General features: G+C 44.0%; 1 protein-coding gene across 1 annotated transcript in view; it reads right to left on the bottom strand.

Annotated features, from left to right (window-relative positions):
- PGBD5 (piggyBac transposable element derived 5) overlaps window positions 1-23654 on the bottom strand; it is a gene marked incomplete at both ends in the record, with an annotated part of 62177 nt that extends 38523 nt beyond the window's left edge. Inside the window, one exon of the mRNA XM_080342516.1 lies at window positions 22970-23654. Coding sequence (XP_080198642.1) covers window positions 22970-23654 — 685 coding nt within the window. The remainder of the gene's footprint in view (window positions 1-22969) is intronic.
- Window positions 23655-27067: the final 3413 nt, after the last annotated feature.

Here is a 27067-nt window from a genome sequence, read left to right as displayed (position 1 = left end):
TTGTTTTCCTCACAGCATCAGCAATAATGTGATCCACACGTTGCACTCTGACTTCTATCCATATAGAGAATTAAGAGCATGTCTAGAAGTGATCCAAGGGCAGATGAAAAAGGACTGAAAACCAACGCATATCTGCTCCGTGCTGACTCTGGTCAAAAGAGTCCCTGGCCTCCAGAACAGGCAGCGCTGAGTTATGACAAGTCAAATAAAGAACTAATTTAGTAAACCAAACAGTAAAATTCAACATAAATGGTATAATTTAGCAAAGTATTTAGTAAACTAAGGAATTTCCTGCAGCTCAGCTTGTTTCCCTGCTATGTACAGACCCTTTCCTCAGTGCTCTGCCCAGGGTGATGACCATGGCGCCCTGCACAACCTGCTACTTCAGCCCAGGAAAGGTGGAGAACTTCAGTGGGGCATCAAGAACAAGACTGGGGCGCCAAGGGTAAAGAATTTTGACTGTCACTCAGCAGGTTACCATGTGTGATGAGACACTGTATGAAAATAGGTAAATTTCTGAGCATTTTCAGAGGACCAAGCAGGCAGGTCTTACTCTTTCCCATTGACCACATGTATGCTGTGCCACCAACAGCACTGGTCTGAGAATGACAACACTGAGAGATGTTGTGGCAGTCTTCCATGGAAGTGTGGCTTGTTGCAATGCCAGAAAACATTTAATGAAGAAAGTATTTCCTTGTGTTTACCATAATGTTTTAAGGCTACAAAGCTTTCAAGCTGCAACAAGTGAAGCAGAAAGAATAAACAGCCCACTGCAGATAATGTTGACACCTTTAATTACATACTTCCTTAATTTCTGTGGTGAGATCTTTCTTACAACCTAGCAATCAGCATTATCAACATCCAACAGAACCTCCCAAACACTAGTACAAGGTTTTGTGGTTAAAATAACTTTTAAAAAGCCAAACACCTCAAAACAGCAGGGTCAGTGCTGAAGCAATACCACGTTACGTCACAGTTTACATAATCCTTTGCACATTATTCATCTGGCTGTGGGACTGAACACGCTTGTCCCTCATCAGGGGAATTCCTGCTGCAGCAGGAATGGCAATAGTCCATTGCACTTGCTTTTGCCACTGAAGATTTCTATTAATGTTTTGCTGCACTCAACCATCAGAGGAGACTGGCTGCTCCTGGCAGTCCAGCTGACACTGAGCATATCTAGCAGGTTAGAGACAACCATCACCAAGCTGACTTCATACATCACCTGTAATACCACTTTGGATAGATCACAGAGCAGTTACATATCTGGCTGTAGGCACAGCTCTGTGCATTTATGAAATAACTCTACAAAGCAACATGGATAGTTTTATGTCAGCCCAACATCAATTGCCAGCATGATGACCCTCATGACTAAATGCCAGAAGGCTGCTTGGGGATGGTCCCATGGGGATACCCGCCCTGCACTGGTAACTCTTGCAGGTGCAATCCACCTTCACACCTTCCTCTCCTGGACTCCTGGTCTGTTCTAGTGTGCACTGTTCACAGATACCATTACCCACATGCAACTTACTCCTTTCCAGCAATGTAATATAAAAAACCACCTGCATAAGCATTAGCAATATTTTATGTCAGGACCCCACCTCCAAAGTAAGGGATTTTGTGTCTGAAGAACAAAAAATAGCCTAGTGTGTTTTCTAAGCAAATCATGTCATGTAAACAAAAGTCAATAACCAAGTGACCCATAAAATGAGATGCTGAAAGCAGCACACACATGCCACTGAAAAATGAACCTTTTTTTTTAAGCAAATCTCATGAAGAAATGGTTTTCTGCTTTGCTCAAAATTTGATTATTTATTTAAAAAAAAAAAAAAAGGAAGGATATCAACTGGAAATCCAAACAGTTCAGTAAAGCTTTTTCAAGCAAGAACATTCCTTTCAGTACAGAGCCTCCTAATGATTCATCTCCATCCCACACAAGCTAAGGTAGCTACAGTACTGGTCTCTGCAATTGCTTCCTGGCAGCTACAGCCTCTTCCTGGGAAAGACAGAAAATAGTTGTTCGGGCAAGCACATAGTCCCCAAAGTGTTCAATGCCACTTCCCATACACAGAACTAACTACCTAATGCTGCACCCATTTGGGAGAGGGTGACGAGCAGGGTGCTCTTGAGGCAGCCCAGCTAGACAATCTCAAAAGCCAGAATTTGCCCAAAGATGTTTGTGCCAGGAGCTGTGTGGGAATGATATTCAGACTTTTTTTCCAAACCTGCTTCCTTCGGCTGTACAAGTCTCACCTGGATTTTATCTCTGTAGGAAAGCATGCACATGCAACTGTCCAGTAATAGAGAGTTTCTCTGTCGCAGGATACATGACAGACTCCACTCCAACTGTTTAGGCTTCCTAAAAACTCTAAATCCCACAACTTCTCAGTTTTAAGAAACCAGAGCATTTCTTCAACTCCACACTGGAAGAAAAAAAACAAAACAAAACAAAACAGCAATCATCTGTAGAAAAAGGTAGATATACTGCTTGTACTGACTGTGTTAAGTCCAGGATGGCGCAGACATGTTTACAAACCACTGTACCCCAGGGAAGGCTTTCAGGGAGTTGCAGAGAGCAAGCCAGAAGCACAACACAGAGCTAAACAGTGCAGTGAAGTCAGAGTGGGATCTAGAAATAGCAGTCCCTCAGCAGCACAGCACCGCTCCTGCAACCTCTGCCCAGCCTCTGCTTGCAGCCAGTATCACTGCTCAGCTCCCTCCAGGGCCCACACAGCACTGCACCGCCACCAGGGCACAGGCCAGCACGAACAAGGCCATGGAAGTAGGTTTGCAAAGAAGACCATCGTGAGTCTTCACCCATAGCCTTTCAGGAGAGATGCTTTTTACTTCAAATCCAAAGTCTTTCTCCTCAAACACAGTGTGCTGCACTCTGAGATCAGGCAGGCAAAAGATCTGAGGTGACCAGATGGGCACTGCTTCCTGGTAGACGTCTATCAGACCAGGTCACAGATACTCTTGGAGGTCATCTTCTCCATGCTTCTTGGGGGCTGCCAACATTGAAACCAATAAAAGCTGAAAGACCCTGTAGGATTTAACTTCTGTGAGAACATGCCTCGGCTTCTAAGAGGAGGAAGTAACTTAGATGTCTCATTTTGGACCTAGTAACAGCAGATATTTTCAAAGAACTTCATGATGTGCTCACAAAAAAAAAAAAAAATCACCAGTGATGACTTAATATAGGATCATATTAAGTAGTGGCATGGAACATAAAGCTAAAAAATCTTTCTGCTGTGTAAAAACCAGGCCCAAAGTTCTGTTTCTTGAATCTGCAGGTATTATTATACAGGATGCACCTGCAAGGTAAATTTAAATTAGTAACCTGGGAACAACCACTGCAAAGCATGTCCTTCTGTTTGCGGAGTGCCAAGCACTTCACATTAAGGACTCCTACAGATGCTTATGGGCATTATCACAAGAGAAATAATAGCTTTCCATTCTGTAACTACAGATTAAGACATTTATAGCTCGAGAACTCAGTGACTGGAGCTTCACATTTACTAGCTGTATGCTTTCTCTTACAGAAGAAGCATACAGTCTTCACACTAGTGTTCAGAACAGATCTTTGGATTGCTATACCAGAGCTAAATCCTCCACGATTTGGAAAAAATCCCAGTCTGCAACAAAAGCTTATGACTGCCATAGGCAGCATCAGCAGTACGCTTAAGGTAATGTTTTACTAACATAGTAATAAGGAAGTTTCCAAGTCTATGGTTTTTGCTCTGTAAATCCTGGCCCAAAGTCCTGTCCTGCATGCTGTTACCTACTTAGAGATCAATTTTCTCAAAGGGAAAAGCTCTAAGCTGCTGTTTTCCTATCAAGCTGGCTTATGATTTCATGATATAATGGAGTGTATTTACTCAGTGACAAGCAACTGGAAAAGTTCCCATTAAAATAAGGGCTGTGAACGTTGACTGCTGCTCAAAGGCTAAAGTGGTGCTTTCCTCCTAAACTGCCTATCACACCAGAACAACTATTTCCTGAGCTCAAGAACTGGGAGTCAGCCTCCCTGAATGCTTTACCTTGTGACTGATGCGCTCTGCTGTCTTAGGCTCATCAAATTATCTGTGCTTCTGGCTTATCCACCTCTCAGGCTGGCCCTGGATCTATGCTCTCTTTTCCTTTGCTCCATTCTGTACATTCCCAGCTTTTCCCAGCTGCTCACTGTTAGCTGACCCCAATCTTCCCCAGGCTCCTCTTCTCTGCTGCTCCCCGCTCCCTCCCTCCTGCGTTTGAGACATTGCCATACCTCAAGATTTCCCATTCTCTTGGCTTCTCACTTAAGTGATGAGATGAGACTTATGTTAGTACAAATTATTCAAGTCTACAACTGCTGTTCCTAAGGATACATGTTCTGAGACAAGGTGGACTAGATGATCTTTCAAGGTCCCTTCCAATCCCTAACTTTCTGTGATTAGCTGTCAGATACAACAGGTGGTCAGCTGGGTCAGCCTTGGGTAGGCGTGCGTCCCACTCCACATTATTCAGTTGTAAGTCGCAGAATAAAGGTCCGCACCTGTGCCTGGCCAGTCTGTGGCTGTTCCAAAAGAAAAATTAGATGTTCCAACTCCCTCTTGTTCCTGTTCCACTTTGTTTTTTTTTTTTCTCCTTGCTCCCAAACACCAGCCCATGTGAATTAACATAGTACTGACATCTACAGTCATACTTTCATACATAATTTTTACATTAAACCCTTTCTGGCAAGGAATACCTAATTAGCAGGTAAGCACAGATGAAATGCCATAACTACTGGTGAAGGAGGTCTGTTGCTGGAGACTTTTTCATTTTGAAGACAGTGTAATGTCACATGAAAATTGCTGAAAGTTGTATCCCCTGACTCTTTTCCTACAATCTACAGGTAGGAGAATGCTGCACCTACACCCTCTTCAATACTTCTCAACATAATGGAAGAAGCATTCAAAATCTTAAAGTGTGAATTCAAATTCTATGGGCTTCAAAAAAACCCAAAAGGTGACATATGTATATCTCTGAGAAAAGGTGGAAACGTACTCCTCTCTACAGCCCAGCCAGCCAGCCAGCCCAGCAAAATCAAGTTAATTTCATAGCAGATGTAAAACAAGTCACATAGAGCTGCTGTTGCAAGTCCCTTTCTTGCCTTGGCCAGTCTCTGCTGGCAAGGAAGTGCCAAACATCCACGTGGAGCACATAAACGTTTATCTAGCACCACCGTATTTTCTACAAGGAAAAAAAAAAATCAATTCTCTAGGTGCTTCACAGCCTCCACTTAAATAACAAATAGAGGGTTATTTAAGGAAGTCACTGCTTGGCAAAACTCTCCTTCCTTTTATTGCTACTGACATCCAGCCATCTCTGCCTCTTTACCACTGTGTTCTTCTACAAAGCTGAGACTTCTCTTCATGCCTTCACTGAGATGCTGCCCCAATCAGTGTTCATTTATCAGAAACCCCAGAGTCAGCCTGTGATGCTGCTCCAGCCAGGATAACAGCATTGCAGCTCTGGGGTCAAGAATGCCCATCTGTTTCCAAACCTTCTTTCATTTTCTGATTTGGTTTTTAAGTGTTCTTTGAATGTGGAATCCCCCAGGAAAAGGAGTATCCAAGAACCTCAAGTTTTGATTGCTAAGTGCTCCCTGCTCTCTTGGCTCTGTGTGCAGGAATAGCAAGGCAAATACATAAGAAGAATGTTTTTCTCCATGGGGAGCCTCCTGCTTCCTAAGCCTTCCAGACTTAACTGCTAAAGGTGGTTTTATATTACAGACAGATTTGCTCTTTTGTATTGCCCTTCCACTTCCTCAGCTGCTTGTAGCTATGTTCACAAAGGTCTCTCATTTAAGCAACATTACTCTCTGTTCATTCTTTATTTATGCTAGACACCTCATAAAATAAAATTAAGAAAAGTAAGAGACCTGCTGTGTCTCATTCAATCCCATCAGCTTCTTCCATCATGTCTAATGCAGCTCCTTTCCTCCTCACTAACTGTGAACTGCCCTGAATAGGTAGCATTTTCCCTTCCACATCAAGAATTGATTACATTCTGCCCTTAGGGCCAGATTCAACTACATCCTAAGTGCTATAAATCTCACATCAATGTTTTAGTGGGAGAAAAAAAAAAAACCAGCCTTGAGAATATTAGCAAAGCTGGGCCTGGAGTTTTTGTAACCAATGTCATCAAAGCCTCAAGCTCTCTAGGCAAGCTAGAATGTTATTTATTTGTGGAGGGAGGAGGGAGAAGGGAGAGAGAAGACAGAGGAAACAGGTGAACATACTGCTTTTCATCACAGCTAAACACTAGATCTAGGACTGGTGGTACACCTGGCAGAGAGAGACAAGCCACCCTACAGCAGCTCTCTCTCTGGGCCTGGATGCAAATGAGCACAGTCCTGCTTTCCAGGCACAGTCTGCTTGTCCACATATGAACTACGCATCAAGATCCTTTCATAGCCCCTAGTGCAGTGGTGTCCAACATGGGGTGCACTCATCTCAGGGAGTGCACAAGACAATCTGTTTGGGTGCTGGAAGAAAGTATTTTCTTGTACTGATAATAAATAGAAAAAATTAAATATTGTTTATTCAATCTTTATCTCATCCTTTTAAAAAATTCATTTTTTTGTGTATGTTTTTAAATGTACATAGTATATTAGTACATGTACATGATTTATAATTAAACATACATACAATGGGGGTACCTGCTCAAAAAACTTGTTGTGATAGGGGCATAAGACACCACTGCCTCAGTAATAACACTCAGGATTAAATCAGCCTAGCAGACACGGTTCCCCCTCAGCTCTGCAGAGAGCTCAGCATTCACTTGAATCCTATAAGCATCAGCTGATCTACCCATAGGTTTTATACCAGTATAACCAGTTTGCTTTGAAAAGGAGTGATTTCCCTCTGCTCTATGTAGAAAACTGTTCTTCTTGAATGGATGGGGAGTGGCAGTATCAGCCACAGATACTTTTGCATTGGTGTTTCATGTGGCTCTGCTATTAGCATGTTACTAGACTATGTCATTAAAGTAGTACCACATATGCAGTTATTTAAGTACGTGCCTATATGATTCTCTGGATTCAAAGAATAATGTACTATATTAATATGCCTCAACACTCATCTTGAGTTTTTTAATTTGTGTCACTCACAAATCAAAAGGATGATTAACAGTCTTGTGTTTTTCTCTACTGGAAATAAGTTTCCAGAGTACACACTCGTGCAGTCAGCCATGAAAACTATCAATCCTATAGGCAAGACGGAGGCAGTAATATGCATAGTGGCAGGAAAGAAGGGAAATGTCTTTTTATCATAAAAATCCTCTGTAGTCTCTCCTCCAGCCCCACTGTCCTCCCTCAGGGCCTTACAACTATCACACTCAATAGCTGCTGGTCATTCTTCTCAAACCTTGTCAATGTTTCGCAACCCATATGTTCTTTGGGGAGCATGGGATTTTGCTTTTGATCATGGATCTTAATGTCAGTTTCTACCATGTACTCAAATCTGATGCCAAACTTATTACTTTTGTAATTATATAAGATATTTATTAAAAGCTAATTAAATGCTATGTTCAGAGAGCAGTCAGACAACTTCACATTGAGTTTTAGGCACGTAACATCAGCCACTTAAGCTCCTTGTACAGTCAAAGAAAACTGGTTGTGCTTTTCAACAAACATCAAAAGAGATTTCTTAAAATTTTGAAACTACAGTTTGGGAGTTAAATGACAACAATAATTTCTTTTAGGGTGTCCTAGGCTCCAGTCCAGCAGAGAACATCTGAGGCACATACTCAACCTTAAGCTACAGTGACCAAATTATCCTTTGGCACGAGTACAACACTACACTGAAGTGCCTGTTTTTGAAGCAATATTACGCATGTTTCTTATACCTAGGGTTGTTCCAAGCAAGTTAGCAGTAGAGGTCCCATAATATCAAGTGATGGTGTCTGTACAAAACCAGGAATAACTATAAAAGAATGAGTAGTGAGAAGTACAGTGTAGAGTCCTTAAAGACACAACAAAAAAAGGTACTTAAAAATGCTACTTAGAAGACCTAATATTTTTACTTGAGCTTTAAAGCTTGCTTACTTTCTCCTCCGCATTCTAAATTACAGACAAGGCAACTTAGAGCAGCTGTCTACACCAGTGGTCACAGAAATCAAAACTTAAAATGTATCTGTGTGTCTGGTTTACTGAGGAAACATCCAGGCTCCACCAGTATGTAGAACAGTGAGTTCAGCTGGTCTCAAAGGGGAAAAGAAAAGCAATAGCTACACCAAAACTGCTTAAACAAACTTAACGTTTTGTTTTCTTTATAGAAATTATCACTCAGTTTTGGCCACATCCTTCTGCCTCTAGAACCAATATCTGGGGAAAAATGGGTTCCGGGGTATACTATGCAAGCGACGGAAGAACCAGACACAGGAGACCCAATCCCCACCCAAACCAATAGATGTGAAGGAGAAGGGAGAATATTCCTTAAATGCTTGCTGCAAAGAACTGGGTGCATTACTCAGTGCATTAATCTTTAAACTTCCACTAGTCTCTTCCACTAGGCAGCATGAGCACAGACGCATTCACACCCCAGTCCCAACAAAATGCTCACTCAAAACTCAATGCCAGAGCAGCTGACACCTTCAAAGTGCAACTTTCATCCAAACAGAAGCTTGATTAATCATGAGATAACCAGAGCCATAGATAGCACCGCTCCTATTAGATCTGTAACACAAATTTTGTTGAGCTGCACACTGCATTCCTTACAGCTTTTTAATGCTAAGTTTGATGTTGTGGTGGGTGTGACAGTTGTTCACATATCGCATCTCCTACGCACTCAGATCTGGAAAATCAGCTGTAGCGGGTGTGGGTGAGCAGCATGGTCATGAGCATCTGGCCATTACTTTGCTATGTTAGAAGTACCAGCTGTCATTTTTGTGTGACACTATGAACACAAGAACAGGCAGACTTTGGTTTCACACAGCCTTGTCTTTTGACATCAACTAGCTTTTTCATCACAGGAGATGTTGTCAGAGCCTACAGGCTCTTCTCACTACAAATGTGCTGTCTAGGACTGAACTCAAGCAAGCCGTCCTTCAGCAAGGACAATTCAAAAGGCTGTCACTCCCATCAGCTATTTTTGCATAAGGTAGATGATAACTCAGTACCTGGAAGACCTTTACCTTCTCCTCCCACAGGAACAGACCTGGGCGCATGGGGCAGAGCAAAATTGCAAAAAGCCTGGCTTACTAACCACCAAAACTTGAACAATGAACCCCTGCCCCAGAGTACCTGCAATTTTAACAGGAACAGTGGAGACATGGTGTCCAGCAGAGCCCAGAAGAATAAAAAACAGCAGTTTCATAATGACTAAGAACATGTTGTTAAAATGTGAAGTATCAGTAGGATCTATATTAAGACATAAGAGAAACATTCATTTTTATGACAGCAAAGGATTCTAGGAAGCAAAATACAATTAGGGAAACCAAATGCTGTAGCAGAGAAGAGCAGGTTAGGAAAAGGTTATAGAACAGATTAAAAGGATTCAGTAGAAATAGAAAGCTTCAAAGTAAAGTTTTGAACAGCTTTTGTTATACTTGTTTCTTGCTTCTTTTCTGATTAAAGTATTGTGCTGAAGCATCCTCCCTTTAGCTGCCTATTTCAGCTTTAAAATAAAGAATTCCATCTTCCTTTTATCTTAGGAAGAAGGCTGACATTAGAAGAATTGGTAGCACACTGCTCGATGTCAAGCTGCTTCAGGTCACTACCCTTTTGAGTCAACCTTTCACCAAAAGACCTGAAGAAAAGGCACAGTTTGTATTTTAACATTTCACTCACTCCACAGCAATATCTGCCCATAAAATGCTTCAGCATACAATACAAAGGGCTGCTTTCAGAAAGAAACTAATGCTCACTTAGTTTCTTTTCATTGATTCAGGGAATGATAGCCAACAGCCAAAAGAAAAGAGAGTTAAAAACTGGTACAATCTCAACAACAGCCTTAACAGTGTTAAGTCCATTTCAGATTCCTAGAACAATTTCATACTCAGTACCCACTCTAAAAGTACCAATTCAAAAAATATACATAGCTGAATATGTTACACCCACCATCTGTCCCAGAAAGCAAGTAGGTGTTTGCACACTATGATCTGCACTTAACAGAGCTCAACATATTTACACCAGTCTAGTAGGATTGTAGGATTACGTACTTCTGGTTATACTCCTACTCCTCTTAAGCAGAAACACCTGTGCCTTGTACACAGAGATCCAAAATGCTCTTTAACCAAATAAAATGGGAATGAAGAGAAAGAAGGAGGAAGTGAGGCCACGGCAATTTTCAGGATACAGAGATTCACAATAACCCAGGTATGCTTCAGCTGTCAGGGCAAGGATTTTGCCTTCATTTCCAAAGCAACTAGTGAGGCTCACAAGAGAATAAGTTTCATAAGTCCGAGGACAGGACACCAGAAGCTGCAATACCTGTGGCAGAGATAGAGACGTAAAAAGTTCAAATCTTGCAGTGTACTATATTTTTGTTTCTAACCATCAAAAGCCAAGAGCCTCATAACAAGAGCCTAAGTGAATTTGAGTTCAATGTAACACATAAAAGCTGAGAAAACCCAGACTTTAAAAAAGAAGTAAGAGACTCAGTGACTTTAAACTTGGTACTCTCATCTCAACACTCCTCAAAGACTTGGGAGGAACGATTAATCAAGGACATCAAGTCAAATGCCAAGCAATTGTATCATAGACGGTCACCTTTGAATCATTTTTAGTAGGTAAGCTTCTAAGACGTTACTTACAGGATAGCTGAATTTATCTGTTCTGTTTCTTGCTAGGTACTTGTTAATTGGCTGCAACAGGAATGAGTAAGAGTATTAATGTGTCCTCTTTGCTCAGCTCCTTGACTGAGAAGAGTTGTCTGGATGAAGGCAGGTGTCTTTGGGAAATAAATTGTTTCATTTTATACCAGAACATGGAACTAGAATCGAGTGTATTACCAAGACACTTGCAGCCGATGCTGGGCTGATCATCCTACTAGATAGCAGTGGGATTTGTTGGCCAAAATAAATCTTACAGATCAATAATGAAAGTTTTTTCTCTAATTATCTGCGCAAATCAGAGACAATCTCTTATTCTGCAGAAAAATTATGCACAACTGACTTCTAAACCAGTGCTTTTCTAGGTAGCATTAGGCAGATTTTCAATTATCTTTAGTAAAGATAGTAAAATATTAGTACCTCTGAACATGGAACTATAAATCTTGGAACACTGTGCAATCTGCCAACAAAGAGTTGATTCGAACGTGGGAAAGCCAGCAGAAGTAGTATAGGGGTATTCTTGCAAGGGAAGATTGTGAAGAAACCTGTTACTCTCTCACTTTTAGCCTGGGAGAAGAAATAAAAAGAAAAAAAAAAAAGGCAGCAAATATCTTAAATATACCTGAGGCAAATATTGGAAAAAGAGAAGACCTAAGTGCCAACAGTACTCTTTGCAAGATGAAATAATTTTGCAATGCTAACAAAGAAGTGAAGAAACAGTTGTCTGATACCCAGGCCATGAACTGCAGAAACGTGGAGTAAACATTCTGTTGTCCTTTCTTGTTGAGACATAGAATCATAGAATCATTTACTGCAGGCATCTGGACTATGATTTAGCCGGGCCTATTCCAGACCTGTGCTCTTCTTCCTCCACATACCCATCCTCATGGTCTACAGAGGTTTGTGTTGGCAGTCAGCTGCAATATGGCTTTTTGTACCTCAAGAAGTCACAGACAAAGGCAAATACAAACCTAGGCACCACTGGATGATGCAGTAACTAAGCACCTCTGAAGTGTTGCACTGCTAATCTCACAAGTATTTGGGTGGTATTTTATCAGGCATCCCCGGCATATGAAGATTAGCATTTTTAACACACTGAAGGAGGCTCAGAATTAGTCATTTGAGTATAGATAAGATTCATGCACACACAACTCATTACCATAGAAGTGAGGGTGAGAACAATACCCTAACTGTAAAATGTGTCTAGGCCACTTTACCACGGCCAAGGGGAGGCAGGAGTTTCACCTTAATGGCTCAGGAGGCCTTCTGTGAGAACACAGCTCCTTCCCACAAGCCACACATCTGTTTCCCTGCTCCCAAATCTGATGCAGGAGATGCAAGTAGCAAGTCTTTCACATAGCACTCCAAGGTACAACTTACCACTAAGCAGCTTCCCTATTGTTTGCATGTATCTTAACCAATCTAAACCAGAGGAGAATAGTGCTGCAAGGGACCTCAGGAAGTCCTTTAGTGCAGGGCTCTGTCCCCATTCAGCACACATACTGGGTGTCAGCCTAGTACAGCAAGCTTAGTGCCGCTTGTTCTCAGGTTTCCAGTGACACACCTCACGTCTTCTGCAGCACTGCACTGTCTGAGAGTTTAGATCACATCTGATTTAATTATCTACCAATTCAATTTATACGTGTAACTCTTTAGATTGAGTTTTCACAGCAGATAAAGCAGATAATTCCCTTTCCTATAATAGCCCTTACTTATTCATATGGCCATTTAGCTTAAAAAAAAAAACCAGAATACTAAATGGTGGTCCAGTTTGCAGATTTTCTGCTTCTCAGTCCTTTCTCTTCACATTTGACTATTTGCTTCTCACCTCAGTTGGTGACCCAGACTCTCTCTCATAAGCCAGTCTCATCACAAGTCTTGTACTTGGTTTAAATATCCAGGAAGGATGTTTGCATTTTCACAACAACATGACACTTGAGTCACATTTTTTCTGGCATTCAGCTTCGGCTTCCAGTTCCTTTTCCATCTAAACAAGTTCTTCCCCTTCATTTTCCACTTTTGCCATTAGTCACTGCCGTCTTCACACTAAGCATTTCTTCCTTGCACCATGCCCTTTTCTTTCCTCCTGGGCTATTTCAGGCTGTCAAGAACCTTGCAAATTCTCAGCCTGTCCTTCAGTGTACATGGAGTCAGTCCCAACTTGGTGTTATCAAAAGGTTTAATAAACAAATTCAGTAAGTCCACCTCCTTTCAGGAAGGCAGTTTCAAATTCTCATTAAATTTAAAAAAAGTAATCTTCCATCAGAACATTTAAGCTTTTGCCAGATCTTTATGCAACACATTTTTTGAGATACTGGGCCAGAGCTTATCGAATTCAGCTGGAGACAGAAACAGACATCTGCAGTTATGACGATTTTACTGAGAATACCTGGCAGGGACTAGATGGTATTTATTCAGTCAGGCATTTCTGCATCTGCCTGCTTGTCCCCCCTGTATATCTTAATCTCTTCAAGGTTTGTTGGAACAATGCATAACACAAAGCACAATGTGAAACTTGAACCTAGTAATGCAGAGATGGCTCCTGCCTCAAGAATTTGCCTCTGATTCAGTACAGTAAATAAGGAGTTTGATGGGGAACGAAGTAACCATGGTGGGCCATGGAAGGCTCAGATAGCTCCTAACTATGCACAACGACTCCAGGTGCCACCAGCTGGTACCTTGTTTTACACATGAGAAATGAACACTAGAAGTAATTTGAACCAGAAGGAACTCGCAGGGCACCTATGAAATAGAAAGGTAACGAGAAGACAGTGCTATTTCCCTGTCGCTTTGTGATGGCAGCGAGGTTCTCCATGGCTGAGGGGAGGGCTGGCCACCAACAGCCAGAGCTGTAGGGACAGGTTATGAAGAGCCCAGAGCCCTTGGGAAGTGGGCTACAAGAGCGGCCCAAATGAGCACTGCCATATTCTTTCTCAACACCTTTTTTGTGGAAAAGGCATTACAGAAAGTCATGGCTTTTTGCCAGTGTTTTTGTTTGTTTCAAGGAGCTGCTGCCGGTGGCTCAGGGGCACCACCATGCCTGATTGTCCCTGCCCACCCCACAGCCCAGCAGGGCCAGGCTCCAGCTCCCCACAGCCCTGCCCAGCCGTGGCCATGGCTGAGCCAGGCTCAAATCCTGACCCATCCTCAGCCTGTTCCCAGGGAGATGTCTGGTGCCCAGAGCTGCCTCAGTGCCCCCGGCTGCAATTGTCCTGGCTGGGGTGGTAGGACAGGCCCTGTCCACCAAGCCCTGCTCTGACAGGACCCCATGAGGAGCCCTCTGACTCCACGGGGCACAGTGACAGGGGGCTGCTGTAGAAGTTTGACAAGCTGTTTTAGACCATCGCTGATGTCAGTTTAAGTGTGAGTCACTACCCAGAAGTACAGAAGAAGATGAAGAAAGGCCTTTTTTTGAAAGGGTCATTCGTTATTTATCAAGTACAACCCCATCAAGTGGAAAAAGCAGGATGTCATTTACTCCAAAACTCATAATTCTTTTCCCAATGGGGGAGATTCATGATGTGCTTAAAGCCACCTCCTTTCCTTACCCTTAGAAGAAAGGGCTGTGACTATTTGCAGCAACGTTAGCACCATGAAAATAGCTACAGATCACTCAAAGACACTCAAAGTCTTAGTGCTTAATTTCTTTTAATCTCAAAGACAATGACGAGAGGGAATTAATGCAGACCTCACAAGTATAAACCTTCAGACACTGTATTTTACTACATAACAGGACAAGTAAGGAATAACTGCAAAGCCCAGGAAATGGGGGAAACTCTTCAGTTTTAGGAGATCTTCTCATTTAGTAATCCCATTCAAGAACACAGTCCAGCAAAGCCCTTTGAAATACAAAAGAAGAATTTATATCCACCTATGTATTTATATTCATAATGCAACATATCCAGCATGACAGATGTAAGAGCATCTTACATTTTTCAAGATCATCTTGAGTATTTCTTGCCCCAAACCAAAGGTAGTTCATTTTTGCCAGGCTGCTGCAGCAAGTGAGCCAGCACCCTGCCCTCTGGGGAAGACTGACCGCCTCTTGCCTTTCAGTCCAGCTGAACTGTTTTCCCAGTACTGGGGCAGAGTAAGTAATCCTAGATCCCCATCACAAATGCCACAAGCCATACGCACAAGTGCATACATGCATGAGTTTCAATACATATAACCTCTTCCAAGTAGTTTTTCAGGGCATGAACTGACAAGATTACCATTGCTCAATGTCTGTATCAGTAGGGTGCACCCAGCAGCAGACAGCACAGTGACATCAATGGGAATAGCCAAACGCTGACCCCAGACTGCACACCTACAGGTGCTACCCACTGGGAAGCTAGCCAGCATCTACCTTCCAAAAAAACCAGAAATGATTATACATGCTAGATAGTCAAACTTTCCACAACAGTGAATTTTGTAAATAACTTACAGAAAGAAAGATATTCTCATTTTTCCCTCCAATTTAATCTTCCATACACACCCACTTCTCTGCCATATGTAATCAGAAATGAATCACACTTTTAACAGCAGTTGCTTTAAGTCTTTTTTTCTGCTTTATCTTCACCAGAAATAACACTTCAATTTGTGACAACTGATGGGCTCACTGTATGTTTTATCTCAGTCCAGTAATCTTCCTGTCCAATGCACAGCTAATTCTCCCAATCCATACAGATGTACAAGATATTCTTTGCTTCAGTGTCTCCTGTGTATATCCCTCTCAGACATGATTTTTGCATCCCTACAGTGTGCATTACTGACTACAGTTCAGTTTGCCCAGTTTTCAACTGCACAGCTACAGCTTTGTATTGCTTGCTGAATAGAAGTTACTTGGTTTTGTTCTTTGTCCTTTTTCATGGCAAATACAGTTTGTCAGTACAGGTCATGTGAGTCCCTTATGCTGTCCAAGAAAGCAGAATTGAAAGCATGTTTTCTATAATATCATGCACCGTTAAGATCAGTTGACTTCAGAGAAATTCAGGAGATAATCCAGGAGTAATTTATACAGAATCAAAATAAGCTAAGGAGCCTTCCAAGCCTATTTCCCTGCAGTCTCTCAATCAAGGAGTTCTGGCATTGTTTTTCAAAGACGCACTCAGTTATGTGTCTGTTCATTTTCAGATAGAGCCAGTGACTGATTAATGTCCTGTTCTTTAAGGAATATGAAGTGGGAACTTGGATAAGCTCCTAGAAAGGATGCCTTGCCACAAGGAAGCAAGACATCAAATGCTAGTATTCTCATGTGTTTGTCTCAGTCATGCACTCCTTTTGAGTCCATCTGTTTTGCTTCCTAATAAAATGCCCAATTCTTGGCAGTATTCAGAAGTATGGGGTATCTTAGGAGTCATATTACACCAACCTCTAGACAAGATGTGTCATTGTATCCATTATTACCTTCCCTTTGGGAAGCACCTAGTATCTCCAAACTGCTAAATCCAACTTCTTCAAAATTCTGAAGGCTTGAGCATGGGAGGGAAACAAAACACTTACATGAATAAGCACACCTAAGAGAAATTTCCAGCTTATTTTTAGTCTATGGCATGCCGGACAGCTTCCTATGACCTAGCAGTCTGTACAGAATTAGCAAGTCACCTCCACTATTAACATCCTCGTTAGACTCAGCAAGGAAGTTAATTTCCTCTCCAGGTTGACTTGGAGGAATGCAGATGATGAAATTATTTGCTGTACTGTTTCTGTGATATTGACAAAAGGACAAGAGTACCTGTAGGAACTAATCTACTTCTTTTAAATGACCCCATCAATAGCTGCAAGGGGAAAGACTCATTTGATGCAGTGACAGATCTAGGAGTAAATATGCTTTTTCTGTGTAAAAGGCTAGATAATGTCTGTGGAAAAGACCTTGATCTGCAATGCTTATCAGCTTTAATGTTTAAGTACTGACCAAAACTAGTTCTCCATATAAAAGCAGAGAAGAACAGCTTTCTCGATGAAGTTCATCAACACTGGGTTATTCCCCAAATGCATGTTCAATTGCAGAGGTATAAGCAAAAGGAGGAAAGGAACACAGATAGCTAAGTTGCACGAAATTTTAGAATCAATAAGGCTGCCATGTCACTTGCAACACTTCAGTGATGATGGAAGCAGGAAAATGTGCTCTAAATCCAGTAAAACCACCTGAAGAGCACACTTAGATTTCTTAACATGTATTCAGATATGAAACCTTCGCATAATTCACTTATTTAACAAAACATCAAACATCTAAGTCATCCTATAAACGATCCAAAAAGTAGCAGTGTACATCTTTGTGATGCATCATGACAACATCACAACACTTCTAGGAAGATAAGTAATTTCTATTTAGAATGCAAGAACAGATTCTACAGACAGGCAATTTTTTTGCAGTATTTTCCATGGTTGTGCAAGTCAAAAGCGGCTCATTTCTCTGATGACATAAGTAAGCAAGAACAAGTCACATCAGCAGCACTTTATCCACTTACAGTCAGAGAATTTGGCCCAGATATTTCTGAAGCAGAATCTGTCATAAGCGACTAAACAGCTTTCATAGCTTTTCTTCCACCTCTGGAGTCTTTAAGTACTGACCTCAATCTAACAAGACTAAAGCCTTCAGATTTGACTCAGGACTTGAATCAAGATCACCACCACTGTGAGATGGTGACCCAGCCTGACCCAAGAGCTCTTCTTCCAGGCTCCCTGCTGCTGGAAGGCTGCCTTCCCATCTCCCTTTCCACACTCTTGGGAAGAGCATGTGCATTGGATCTCCCCCTACACTCTCTGCCCAGTTACGATTATAGCCATTCTAATCACAGCTAGCAGCCTTTCTCCCCTCACCTGTATCACTTTCCTCTCCTTTGATTATTTAAGACTAACTGAATTGTTTAGCTCTACTAAAAATATATAGAACACAAGTCAAATTAACAACTCCATGCTTTGTCAATATATATTGTATTGTATGATTCACTGGAGACTGACTTGAAGAAACTAAATTCATTTTCCTTATTTAACACTCATAAAATAACACTACTGAAAAAAAATCAAGCAAGAGTGAAGTCTTATCAGCTGACATGCAAACAGGCAGTTGTTATTAAATATAAGAAAAACCTTTTTTTACTGTGAGGGTAGTCACAATCTGGAATTCAAAGCTGTGCCTTGCTTCCTGGACTTTAGCTGGAACATGCAGACTCATTTAATCTCTCAGATAATATACCCTCCCTTGTGCAGAAGCTCATTTTTCATATGGCGGCCATGACAGAATAAATGACTGTTTCACATAACCTGTTCTTTTTTTAAAAGAATATTCTAATGAAAAAAAAAAAAAAGCTTCAAATATTATATACCATCTCCTCAAGATGACAAGGAGACCCTGATTACTAGACATGGTCTATGCAGCTTCTCCCTGAGAGCATGCTGTTCTACTGGAGCATGTTCTTCAAAGATGGTAACTTAGAGCATCTTCAGTGTTTCAAATAAATAGTCTGGAAATCCACAAAAAGATAGTTACACTCTCTAAATCCAGCTTGAATAGGAGCTGCTATGCTCTTTTAGCAAGGAACTATCTTAACATTTTGTCCTCAGTTCTAGGCTTAAGGAGAGGGTTTGGAGGGCATAGAAAATTAAGAAAATAGAATCACCAATTGGCTGCAATTTTGAAGACTTCAGCATTAACTTTTGCTCAGACTTCTCTGCTATTGCTGCCATGGTAAAACATTATCCCTAACAATAGGAAGTGCTCTTACATCTGAGGTCTAGTTTTCTGGTCATTGAACTATATGGATATAGAAAGCATTGGACCCTAGGAAGAGAATGCCAGCTAACCCAATTCAGGAACATCAAGCTGCAGCAATACAAGGATATTTGCACCTTCTAAGACCATCCAAAAAGAAAGACCAGAACCAATAGTGGCTCTGTGTGTTACAGAACATTTCCTGGCCAGATTACTGAGCTAACAAGGGAAAGCACCACCCAGAGCCACCCCATTCCTGAAGGAAAGAAAAGCACACCCATTAAGTCTGAGCCAGAAGCAACCAGAAATCAAGGGTTTGCACTGACATACTGGCACTTACTAGCTTGTCACTAAAGAAATAACAGTTGCTCACTCGCTCTCTTCATTTCCATTATGCTTTCCCTATCCCAGCAGCAATTCGTTTTCTTATTCTTTCTGCACTGCCACAACTGCCTCTGTCCTGGCCTCAGAGGATGGGAAGCCAGAGCAGTCTCACCGACCCCTCCTTCCAGAATAAAAGTACTGTTTGGGCAGAGGTCAGACCTCCTTTCCTAGAAGTCTATCCATTTGTAGGTTCACTTCCCAACAAATCAATTCTGCTTCCCCCTCACAGCGAAGTTTTGGAGAGAAGGGTGATGCCAAAAACATGCCCAGATCCAATATTATATACCATCGTCACACACGTTGACCCAGCCACAGACCGGCTGTAGCCAGGTAATCTCTGTGAAGGGAAAGCATTTCAACAACTGCCTGCAAGACTTCCTACACACTGATCATATCCCAGTACCTCAGAACTCATGTTACTGCTTTGCTATTTGTGACAGGCACTTGAGCTCCCATTTCCTCAACCTATTTTAATCAGAACTACACAGAGCCACTAGTTATCAGTTTCAAAATCAGGGCATCACAATATGGTCGAGATTTTTCTCAGCAACTAAAGAGAATGATTTCTCAGAGTAGCTTAACTGGAAATAACATGAAGTGCCAGCAAGCCATCTGTTCTAACCTCCGTGTTAAAAAGTTAACAGCTATTTTGGGTTTCCACAAAGGAAGTCAGCTAAAGCTATTCATGTTTGGTTCCCCCCTCCCTTTGGGCAGTCTAAACACCCGCTATTTTTATTGAATGCAACAGAAACAACAGTAACTAGAGACTAGGGTGACCTTATTAATGTTTATAAATATATAAAGGGTGAGTGCCACGAGGATGGAGCCAGGCTCTTCTCGGTGGCAAACAATGATAGGACAAGGGGTAATGGGATCAAGCTGGAACATAAGAGGTTCCACTTAAATTTGAGAAGAAACTTCTTCTCAGTAAGGGTGACAGAGCACTGGAACAGGCTGCCCAGGGGGGTTATGGAGTCTCCTCCTCCAGAGACATTCAAAACCTGCCTGGACACCACATTCCCATGTAACTTCATCTAGCTGTTCCTGCTCCAGCAGGGGGATTGGACTAGATGATCTTTTGAGGTCCCTTCCAATCCCAAACATACTGTGATACTGTGATCCCTTAAAAAGGGGCAGAAAACAAAAAGTCAGGGACACAAGCAGCACAGCGTTGTGTAGTGATACCATCCAGTCACTTCTCTTTCGACACACAAGTCAATCCAGACCTTTCCCGTTTTGTCAGAATCTGCCACATGGGCAAGGCAGACATCACCATGAACACAGGAGGTGACTGACTGCAGATTGAGGCCATACCGAACCATCTAACACTGCTGGCACTCCTCAGCACACCTGGGCCTCTGGGATATTTTAGAGATGAAGTATCAGCTAGCTTGTCTGTGATCAGGACTAATTCTAGGGATGGATACAATAATTTTTAAGACATCGGTTTAATATAAAAGGTGGCAAGGAAAATACAGTATTCAGTAATTTACTTTAAAAAAAAAAAAAAGGAAGTGATAATATTTCCTACTGCTAATTAAAAAGACCACAAGAGTTTCGTAAGTGGCTTTTCAGTTTTTTCTTAGGAGCTTTAAGTCATTCTTATTAACTAACTTAAATCTTTTTTCTCCTCTGCACCTTCCCTTTCATGAAGGGGCAGTCTCTCAAGACAAACAGCATGATACTAGGTTTGATCCTAGTCTGATTCAATAATTTCTTTCCAGCATTGATGTAGCTGAAGTCTCTTGAGACTTCAGTCCACAAGGACATTTGTCTTCTGGCATCAGATGATGACAAGTATTGCCACTAGGATTCTTCTCTTGAGATTTTGACCAAAATGCTGCACTTGGAAGTTTTCATGCTACCCTAGTATAAGTTTTACCTCAGTCTTATGAAGGCCTCTTCCTTCTAAGCTCAGAACCTTCCAAGAAAGCATTCTCACATCCAACATATCTGAACTGAGAATACAGTTTTATTAGTGCTCTGTGTCTGACCAGCCCTTGTAGTCCATTAGTGACTGAAAGATGTGCTGTCACTGCAAGGGACAGCTGCCTGCATCTCAGTGGAGACCTCTTCCTCAGTGTTTATGGATCTGAACTCTTTGATCAGAACAGTGTCCAATGAAGTGACAATGGTGCCAGTACAAGTGTGCTTTGTGCGACTCCAATTATGATATATGTGTGGCCTAAAACCAGATGATCTGCCAACTAGAATTAGAGGAGCTTAGTTATATATTATACAATGCTTAGAATTTGAGTAGTCAAAAAAAAAAAAACATGACAGAGGGTATATGTTTCACACATATCAAAGCATAACACTAAATGAACTTCAGCCAAACCAAATCACCATGCTATGAACAGCATGTAGCATCTGTCATCATCAACAGAATGAAAGGGCAGCAGCAACCTCTTCTCCAGCTATTACAAGGAGGAAATATTCACAGCAATACCCATACAACTTCCTCAAGAGACATCTGCATCTATTTCTGACAGCCATAAACCAGACTCCTTTATTTCAAAGGAAATATGAATTCCTGAATTAATAGGTCATCGACTTAATTCTTTTCCAAACCAGCATTAAAATACTAATCCCAGTTCTGTCTATATTAAAATGGGTATTAAGGTATAAAGGAAAATATATAAAGGCATAATCCAGCAAAGGCAGAGAAATTAAGTGATAATTAATGCTAAAATAGCATGAAGCCTATAGTCCAGAACCTGATCTTATATATGCTTATGAATAAGAATCATCAATAAAACTTGCAGAGTTCTTTAAAGAGTCACATCAGCATGGTATTTAAATACTTTACAGTGTCTAGCTATTTCTAGAGGTAAATGCAACTTCTATTTGCACAACTGTCAGAAGCAAGACACAACTTTTTCTGGGCTCCAGTGCTACCTCCACTTTACCCTTCCACAAGCTCCTTCCTCAAATCGATTTCTACCTGTCCCACTGCACAAAATTCCACACACTACACCAAGCCTAGCAGCAGACTTCTGCATTTATATTTCCATAGCAAAATGAAGGAATTAAACTCTACACACACACACCCCCCAAAAAAAAAAAAAAAAAAAAAAAGTAACAACCCCAAACCAACCTAAACCAAAACCAAACCACACACCAACAGTGAAGACAAGCAACCTTAAGACAGGCAAGCCATCAGCTCAGTTGAAGATGACAGCAATCATCACATCCTGTTCTGAGATGGAAATGTTTTATTTCACATCCCAGCTCTTCATAACGATTAGTCTTTCTTAGCAAAGCCTCACGGCTACACAGTCAACTTGGGTGTTGATGTCTGTGGACAGATATAACAGCTCTGGTGGAAAATCAGTGGTGCAACTTGCTACACAAGCCAGTCCATGGACATCTCAATGTTGTGCACTGCTGCTGTATGTCATGTCATGTCAGTTCATCACTCTCTTCAACTTCACCCTGGCCAAAAGCCAGAGCCTTAACCCATAAAGGGTTAAGGTTAGGGACAGCTGCACAGAAAGCCTTGCAGCCAGAGGGAATCCCAGTCCCATTTCCAAGAGCCTTTCTGCACAGCAGGTCACCTACATCGCCCAGACCTGCACTTTCCCCACCTGTAAGCAGGGACGGCGAGCCAGCCGCCACACCAAAGCACCGCCAAACATGGGGGCTGCGCAGCACACTCTGCTCCGAGGAGCTCCCGCCCGCTCCCCGCCGGGATCCCCGAAGCTGCTGGCGCTTGGGGCACCGCTACAGCGCCGGGAGGGCACGCCTGTGACTAAGCAGACGCGGCCTCCCCTCGCCCGCCCGCTCCCCGCCTGGGCCAGGCTCTCCCCGCGCCAGCGCGGCCGGCCCTGGACAGCAGCGACCTGACGGCAGGGCTGTTCCCGGGAGCGCACCGCGCAGGAGGCACCTGCCGTCTCCCCCGAAGCCACGGGCTGGGCACCAGCCGAGGCCGACAGCCGGGCCCGCAGGGGCTTCCCTTCCCGGCACTGCCGGGCACGGCTGCGCCGCGACCCAGGCCTCGGCGCCGCGCTCCGGGCACCCCCGCTCCCAAGGGCCGCCCGGAGCCGCCCGGCCCCACCGCTCCCTGCCCCGGCAGCCCGCTCTCCGCCGTACCGCTGCCATCCTTGAAGTGAGGGGGTGGGACGTCTCGCAGCGACCGGGTCCAGCCCCCCTTCTCCGCTTCCTCCTCCTCCTCCTCTTCCATAGGGCCGAGGCCGCCCGGGACAGCGCAGCTGCCGCCGCCGCCGACCTGCCGCTGCCGCCGCCGCTCCGCCGGGGTGGCCGCCGCCCTGGGGACGCGGCGCCGGGCCACCCTGCCCCGCGGGCTCGGCCCCTCCGGGCGGCCCTCGTCCTCCTCGTCGTCCTCCTCGTCCTGGGAAGAGGCGGCGGAGCGGGAGTCGGCCGAGGTGCTGTAGAAGGGGTTCCCGCTGCTGTCCTGGCCCGACTCCCCGAAGACGTCGTCGGAGATCTGCAGGCTCTCGTAGCGGGAGCGGGCCGCCTCCAGCAGCGACAGCGCCTTCCTCCGCGCCGGCCCGCCGCCGCCCTCCGCCATCATCTCGGCCGCTGCCAGCAGCCGCCCGCGCTCCCCTCGGCCCGGCTCGGCCGGGTCCTGCGGCCGCAGGCAGCAGCCCAGCAGCAGGAACGGCTCGGGCACGGCGGCGGGCAAACAGGGAATGGGGGGAGCCCCACTACCGCCGGGGCTGAGCCCTGCCTCCCGCTCCCGCCCGCACCACCCGCCCCTGTGTGTGTGCAGGGACATGGGGGGAAGGAGCCAGCTCAACATCTCCAAGTACCACATCCAGCCAATTACCGCGGCACTCCAGGCCCGGGAGGTGGGGTTATATGGGCGCCGCGGGCCGGCGCGGGCCGCCCACCCTCCGCCCCGCCGCTCGCCGCCGCTCCACCCATTTAAAACTACAGCACCGGCTGCGGCGGGGTCGCTGCTGCGCGCCACCGCCGGAAGGGGGGTCCCTGAGCCGCGCCCGGCCCCGGCCCCGGCCCCGGCCCCGGCCCCGGCCCCGGCCCCGGCCCCGGCCCCGGCCCCGGCCCCGGCCCCGGCCCCGGCCCCGGCCCCGGCCCCGGCCCCGGCTGGAGCTGTCCGCCCGGCCGGGGTGCTGAAGCCGGAGAGGGCAGAAGCACCGGCGCTGGCGTCGCTGCCTGCAGGCCCCTCAGTAGTGGCCGGTGTGCGGGAGGGAGGGGAAGGGCTCCCGCGGGCAAGGGGCCGCCGCGGGGGGCTGGATGCGGAATGCTCCGCAGTCGGGGCCGCCCCAGGGAGGAAAAAGGCGTTGAAGTGGGGCTCGAGTGGGTCGGGGTCTGGACGGTGTGGCTAGTGCCACACCAACTTGTCATGGCTTCACAGCAGGCGGGGCAGTGTGAACAGGGACATGGCAGTCAGAGCCCTGATGTGACTGCCCTAAAACAGGGCACAGAGCTGCAGCACTGGGGCGGCCCTTGAAGCAAAGCAGGCAAGGTGGTGGAGCACAGGGCTGCAGGACACTTGGCACCTGGGGCCCACCAGCCAGGTGCTCGCTGGCTGCTGAGGCTGCCACCTGGCTGGGGCGCTGGAGAGGCTTTGCACGGGCCTGGGGTGACGCGCGTGGTCCTGCCCGTTGCTGGACGCAGCACTGAGCACACTGCAGGTTGTGGTTTGGTTTGTCAGGCAAGTACAGTGTGAAGTAACCGTTCTCCCAAAAGTGCCGCTGATTTAAAAGCAATATGGTAGCACAAGAAAAATGAGAGAAGTGCCCTGATTGGGTTAGTTAAACATGATTCAAAAGTATCCCTGGAGCAATCTAAGGATTTCATGCATTAGCTTAAGCACCTTGTTGTACAGCAGTCAAAGCAGTCTGTCTGATGTTACAGGAATATTTGAAATCTCTGATCAAGGTTTATTATTATTACTATTGGCATCCCACTGTGCTGGTTACTGTAAAAATACTCATTACGAAGACAGTCCCTGCCTCCCTTCTCGCCGACAGCGATAGCAGCTATCGAGTCTACCCTTTCACAGCAGTGCTTTCAAAATAAACAGCAATTGGATTCTGTGGATTGATTTTATGCAGCTGAGGGTGGGGACATTATTTGCATTTTTGATGCAACAGATTTTATAATACTGAATGTTTCTGTCTTTAAAAAACAAAACTTAATGTCCTTCTGATGGCTCCCAAGGACTGTAGCACAATCTGGAATATGATAAAAGCTGGACTGTGTAGGTATTTAAAAGACTAAGCTTATGTTCTATGCAGAAACTTTTAAATTACAATTACTTCATTAAAACTTTAAAGTTCTACGTAGTGCATACAGCCAAATCCAGAGAAGAGAAAAAAATCCATCTCCTGTGCATCCTTAAGCAAACATAAAAGCCCAGTGTAATTTGAGGGGTGAGATTTAAACTACATTTCTACTCTGAAAAATCTCGTGTCTTATTGATTATATTAAAAAATTACTAAGTTTATATTCCTTTTTTTTTCTTTTTTTTTTTTTTTTTAGCTGCAATCTCTGCCGACTTAGCCTGTAACTTGGGCATCACACTGGGTTTGTTTCATCTTCCTGCTCACCAGAAATCACAGCTCTGTAGGCCAAACTATCCTTTTAATCTCATTCATGCCACTCTGTGTCTTCAGAATACCCTGATAGGAAGGCATAAGTGGAGTTGCAGAATTTTTCTTGCTGGTAATGATAAGCGACCAGCTTGTACCTCATGAATCCAGTTTGCTGGGCTGGCATGTAGAAAACCACAGTTTACTCTTCACAAATGTTATCTGGTTTATATGAAGTCCCTTGGAAACAAAAAATAGTAGTGGCCTGTGTCAACCTTCTCACAAAATGTTTTTTAAGACTGAAAGAAAAAAAACTTTATAGATGTTGAGGCTTTCATTGTACTAGAGCCATTGAAATAAACTTTTGATTTGTGGATGGATGGACTTCTCCATCCAGGTGATGTAGAATTCACTTCAGCATCCAGGTTCTATGGAAGTGTCCATAGACACTGAAACGTCTTTAAACTTGCTATTTTTTCAGCGAAACACAACAGTGGGAAAGACTGCTCTGAAGTCCGGGACAGAAAAAGAAGTTTTATCAGAGTGGGCTCCTGGAAAAATGTTAATGGAAACAGCCCAGAGACTGAAGAGACCCACCCAGACTTCTCTAGCTGCTGGTTGCAGCAAAGACAAATTCTCCCAACTCCTGCACACTTCACTCCAAAAGCTGGCTCCCATTGCAACTGGCTCAGGCACACTGCCAGGACCTTCCTACCTAATGGTGTGCCAGATGTCAGAACTACAGCTTTCCTTTTTTTGAAGGGAATTCTGAACACGAGATCTCTGGGGAGAGACGATATCAGCAGAGAGAGGCAGGACTGAGCCTTGCAGTTACCAATCCAATGTCATGTTTCAAAGATGGACTCTCCTGCCATGCACACTCATCGGCCTTTTGTTAGTGGAACTTTCCCCTCTTTCAGCTTATTTTGTACAAAGAAAAGTAGCTTTTCTGCCTGTCCCACTGCTTTAGTATCTCATGCATGCATGGGAGGATAAGGTTACTTTTCTGAGACAGAACCATACAGTCTCCCACATAGGGCTGTGTGCCTAGGGTTTTGGCTTGCCTTATGGTCTAAGACATAGCTGTGCATGTGTTCCTTTCAGACGAGCCGTACAAACCGTTAACTGGATTACTGTAACCCAAAATGAAGGTGCTGGATTGTGAAAAATGCCATATGTGACATGCTAGTAGTCATCCCAAATCATTGTGGAGAGGCAGAGACAGAGCAAGTGGTTCTGAAAATGGTCTCATCAGGCCACTGAGTTTTATGAAAAATCAAGAAAAATGTCACCAGTGGTGGTCTGCAGTTGAAAGAACTAATTATATAAACCTAATGGAACATTATAAACATAGCTGTGTTTTCTCCTTAATTACTTATACTTGTGTTTAGCTGCTAGAAAACAATACTAGAGTAAGCAGACTTTTGTATCCATAGCAACCTGTGGATCAACTTTTAATTTGCCTACAGAGAAAATGTTTGTTGTTGCTTTTTTTTTCCTTCCTTGAAGTTTTCTGTTTTTATTATAACAGCAATGATGCCTTCTGTACACTTAGTCTGAACCTGACAAATTTCAAGGTTAAGACTATGATAGGCCTGAGCCTCTCATCCTTTGCAAGAGGTCATTGAAGTCTTTAATACTTACCTTGCAGCCCCAGTGGCCAACTGTCAGT

Source organism: Nesoenas mayeri (genome assembly GCF_963082525.1).
Source record: "Nesoenas mayeri genome assembly, chromosome: 3".
NCBI classification, from domain to species: Eukaryota; Metazoa; Chordata; class Aves; order Columbiformes; family Columbidae; genus Nesoenas; species Nesoenas mayeri.
Note: the sequence above shows the minus strand (reverse complement) of the source record. Positions and strands in the feature narration are given on the sequence as shown.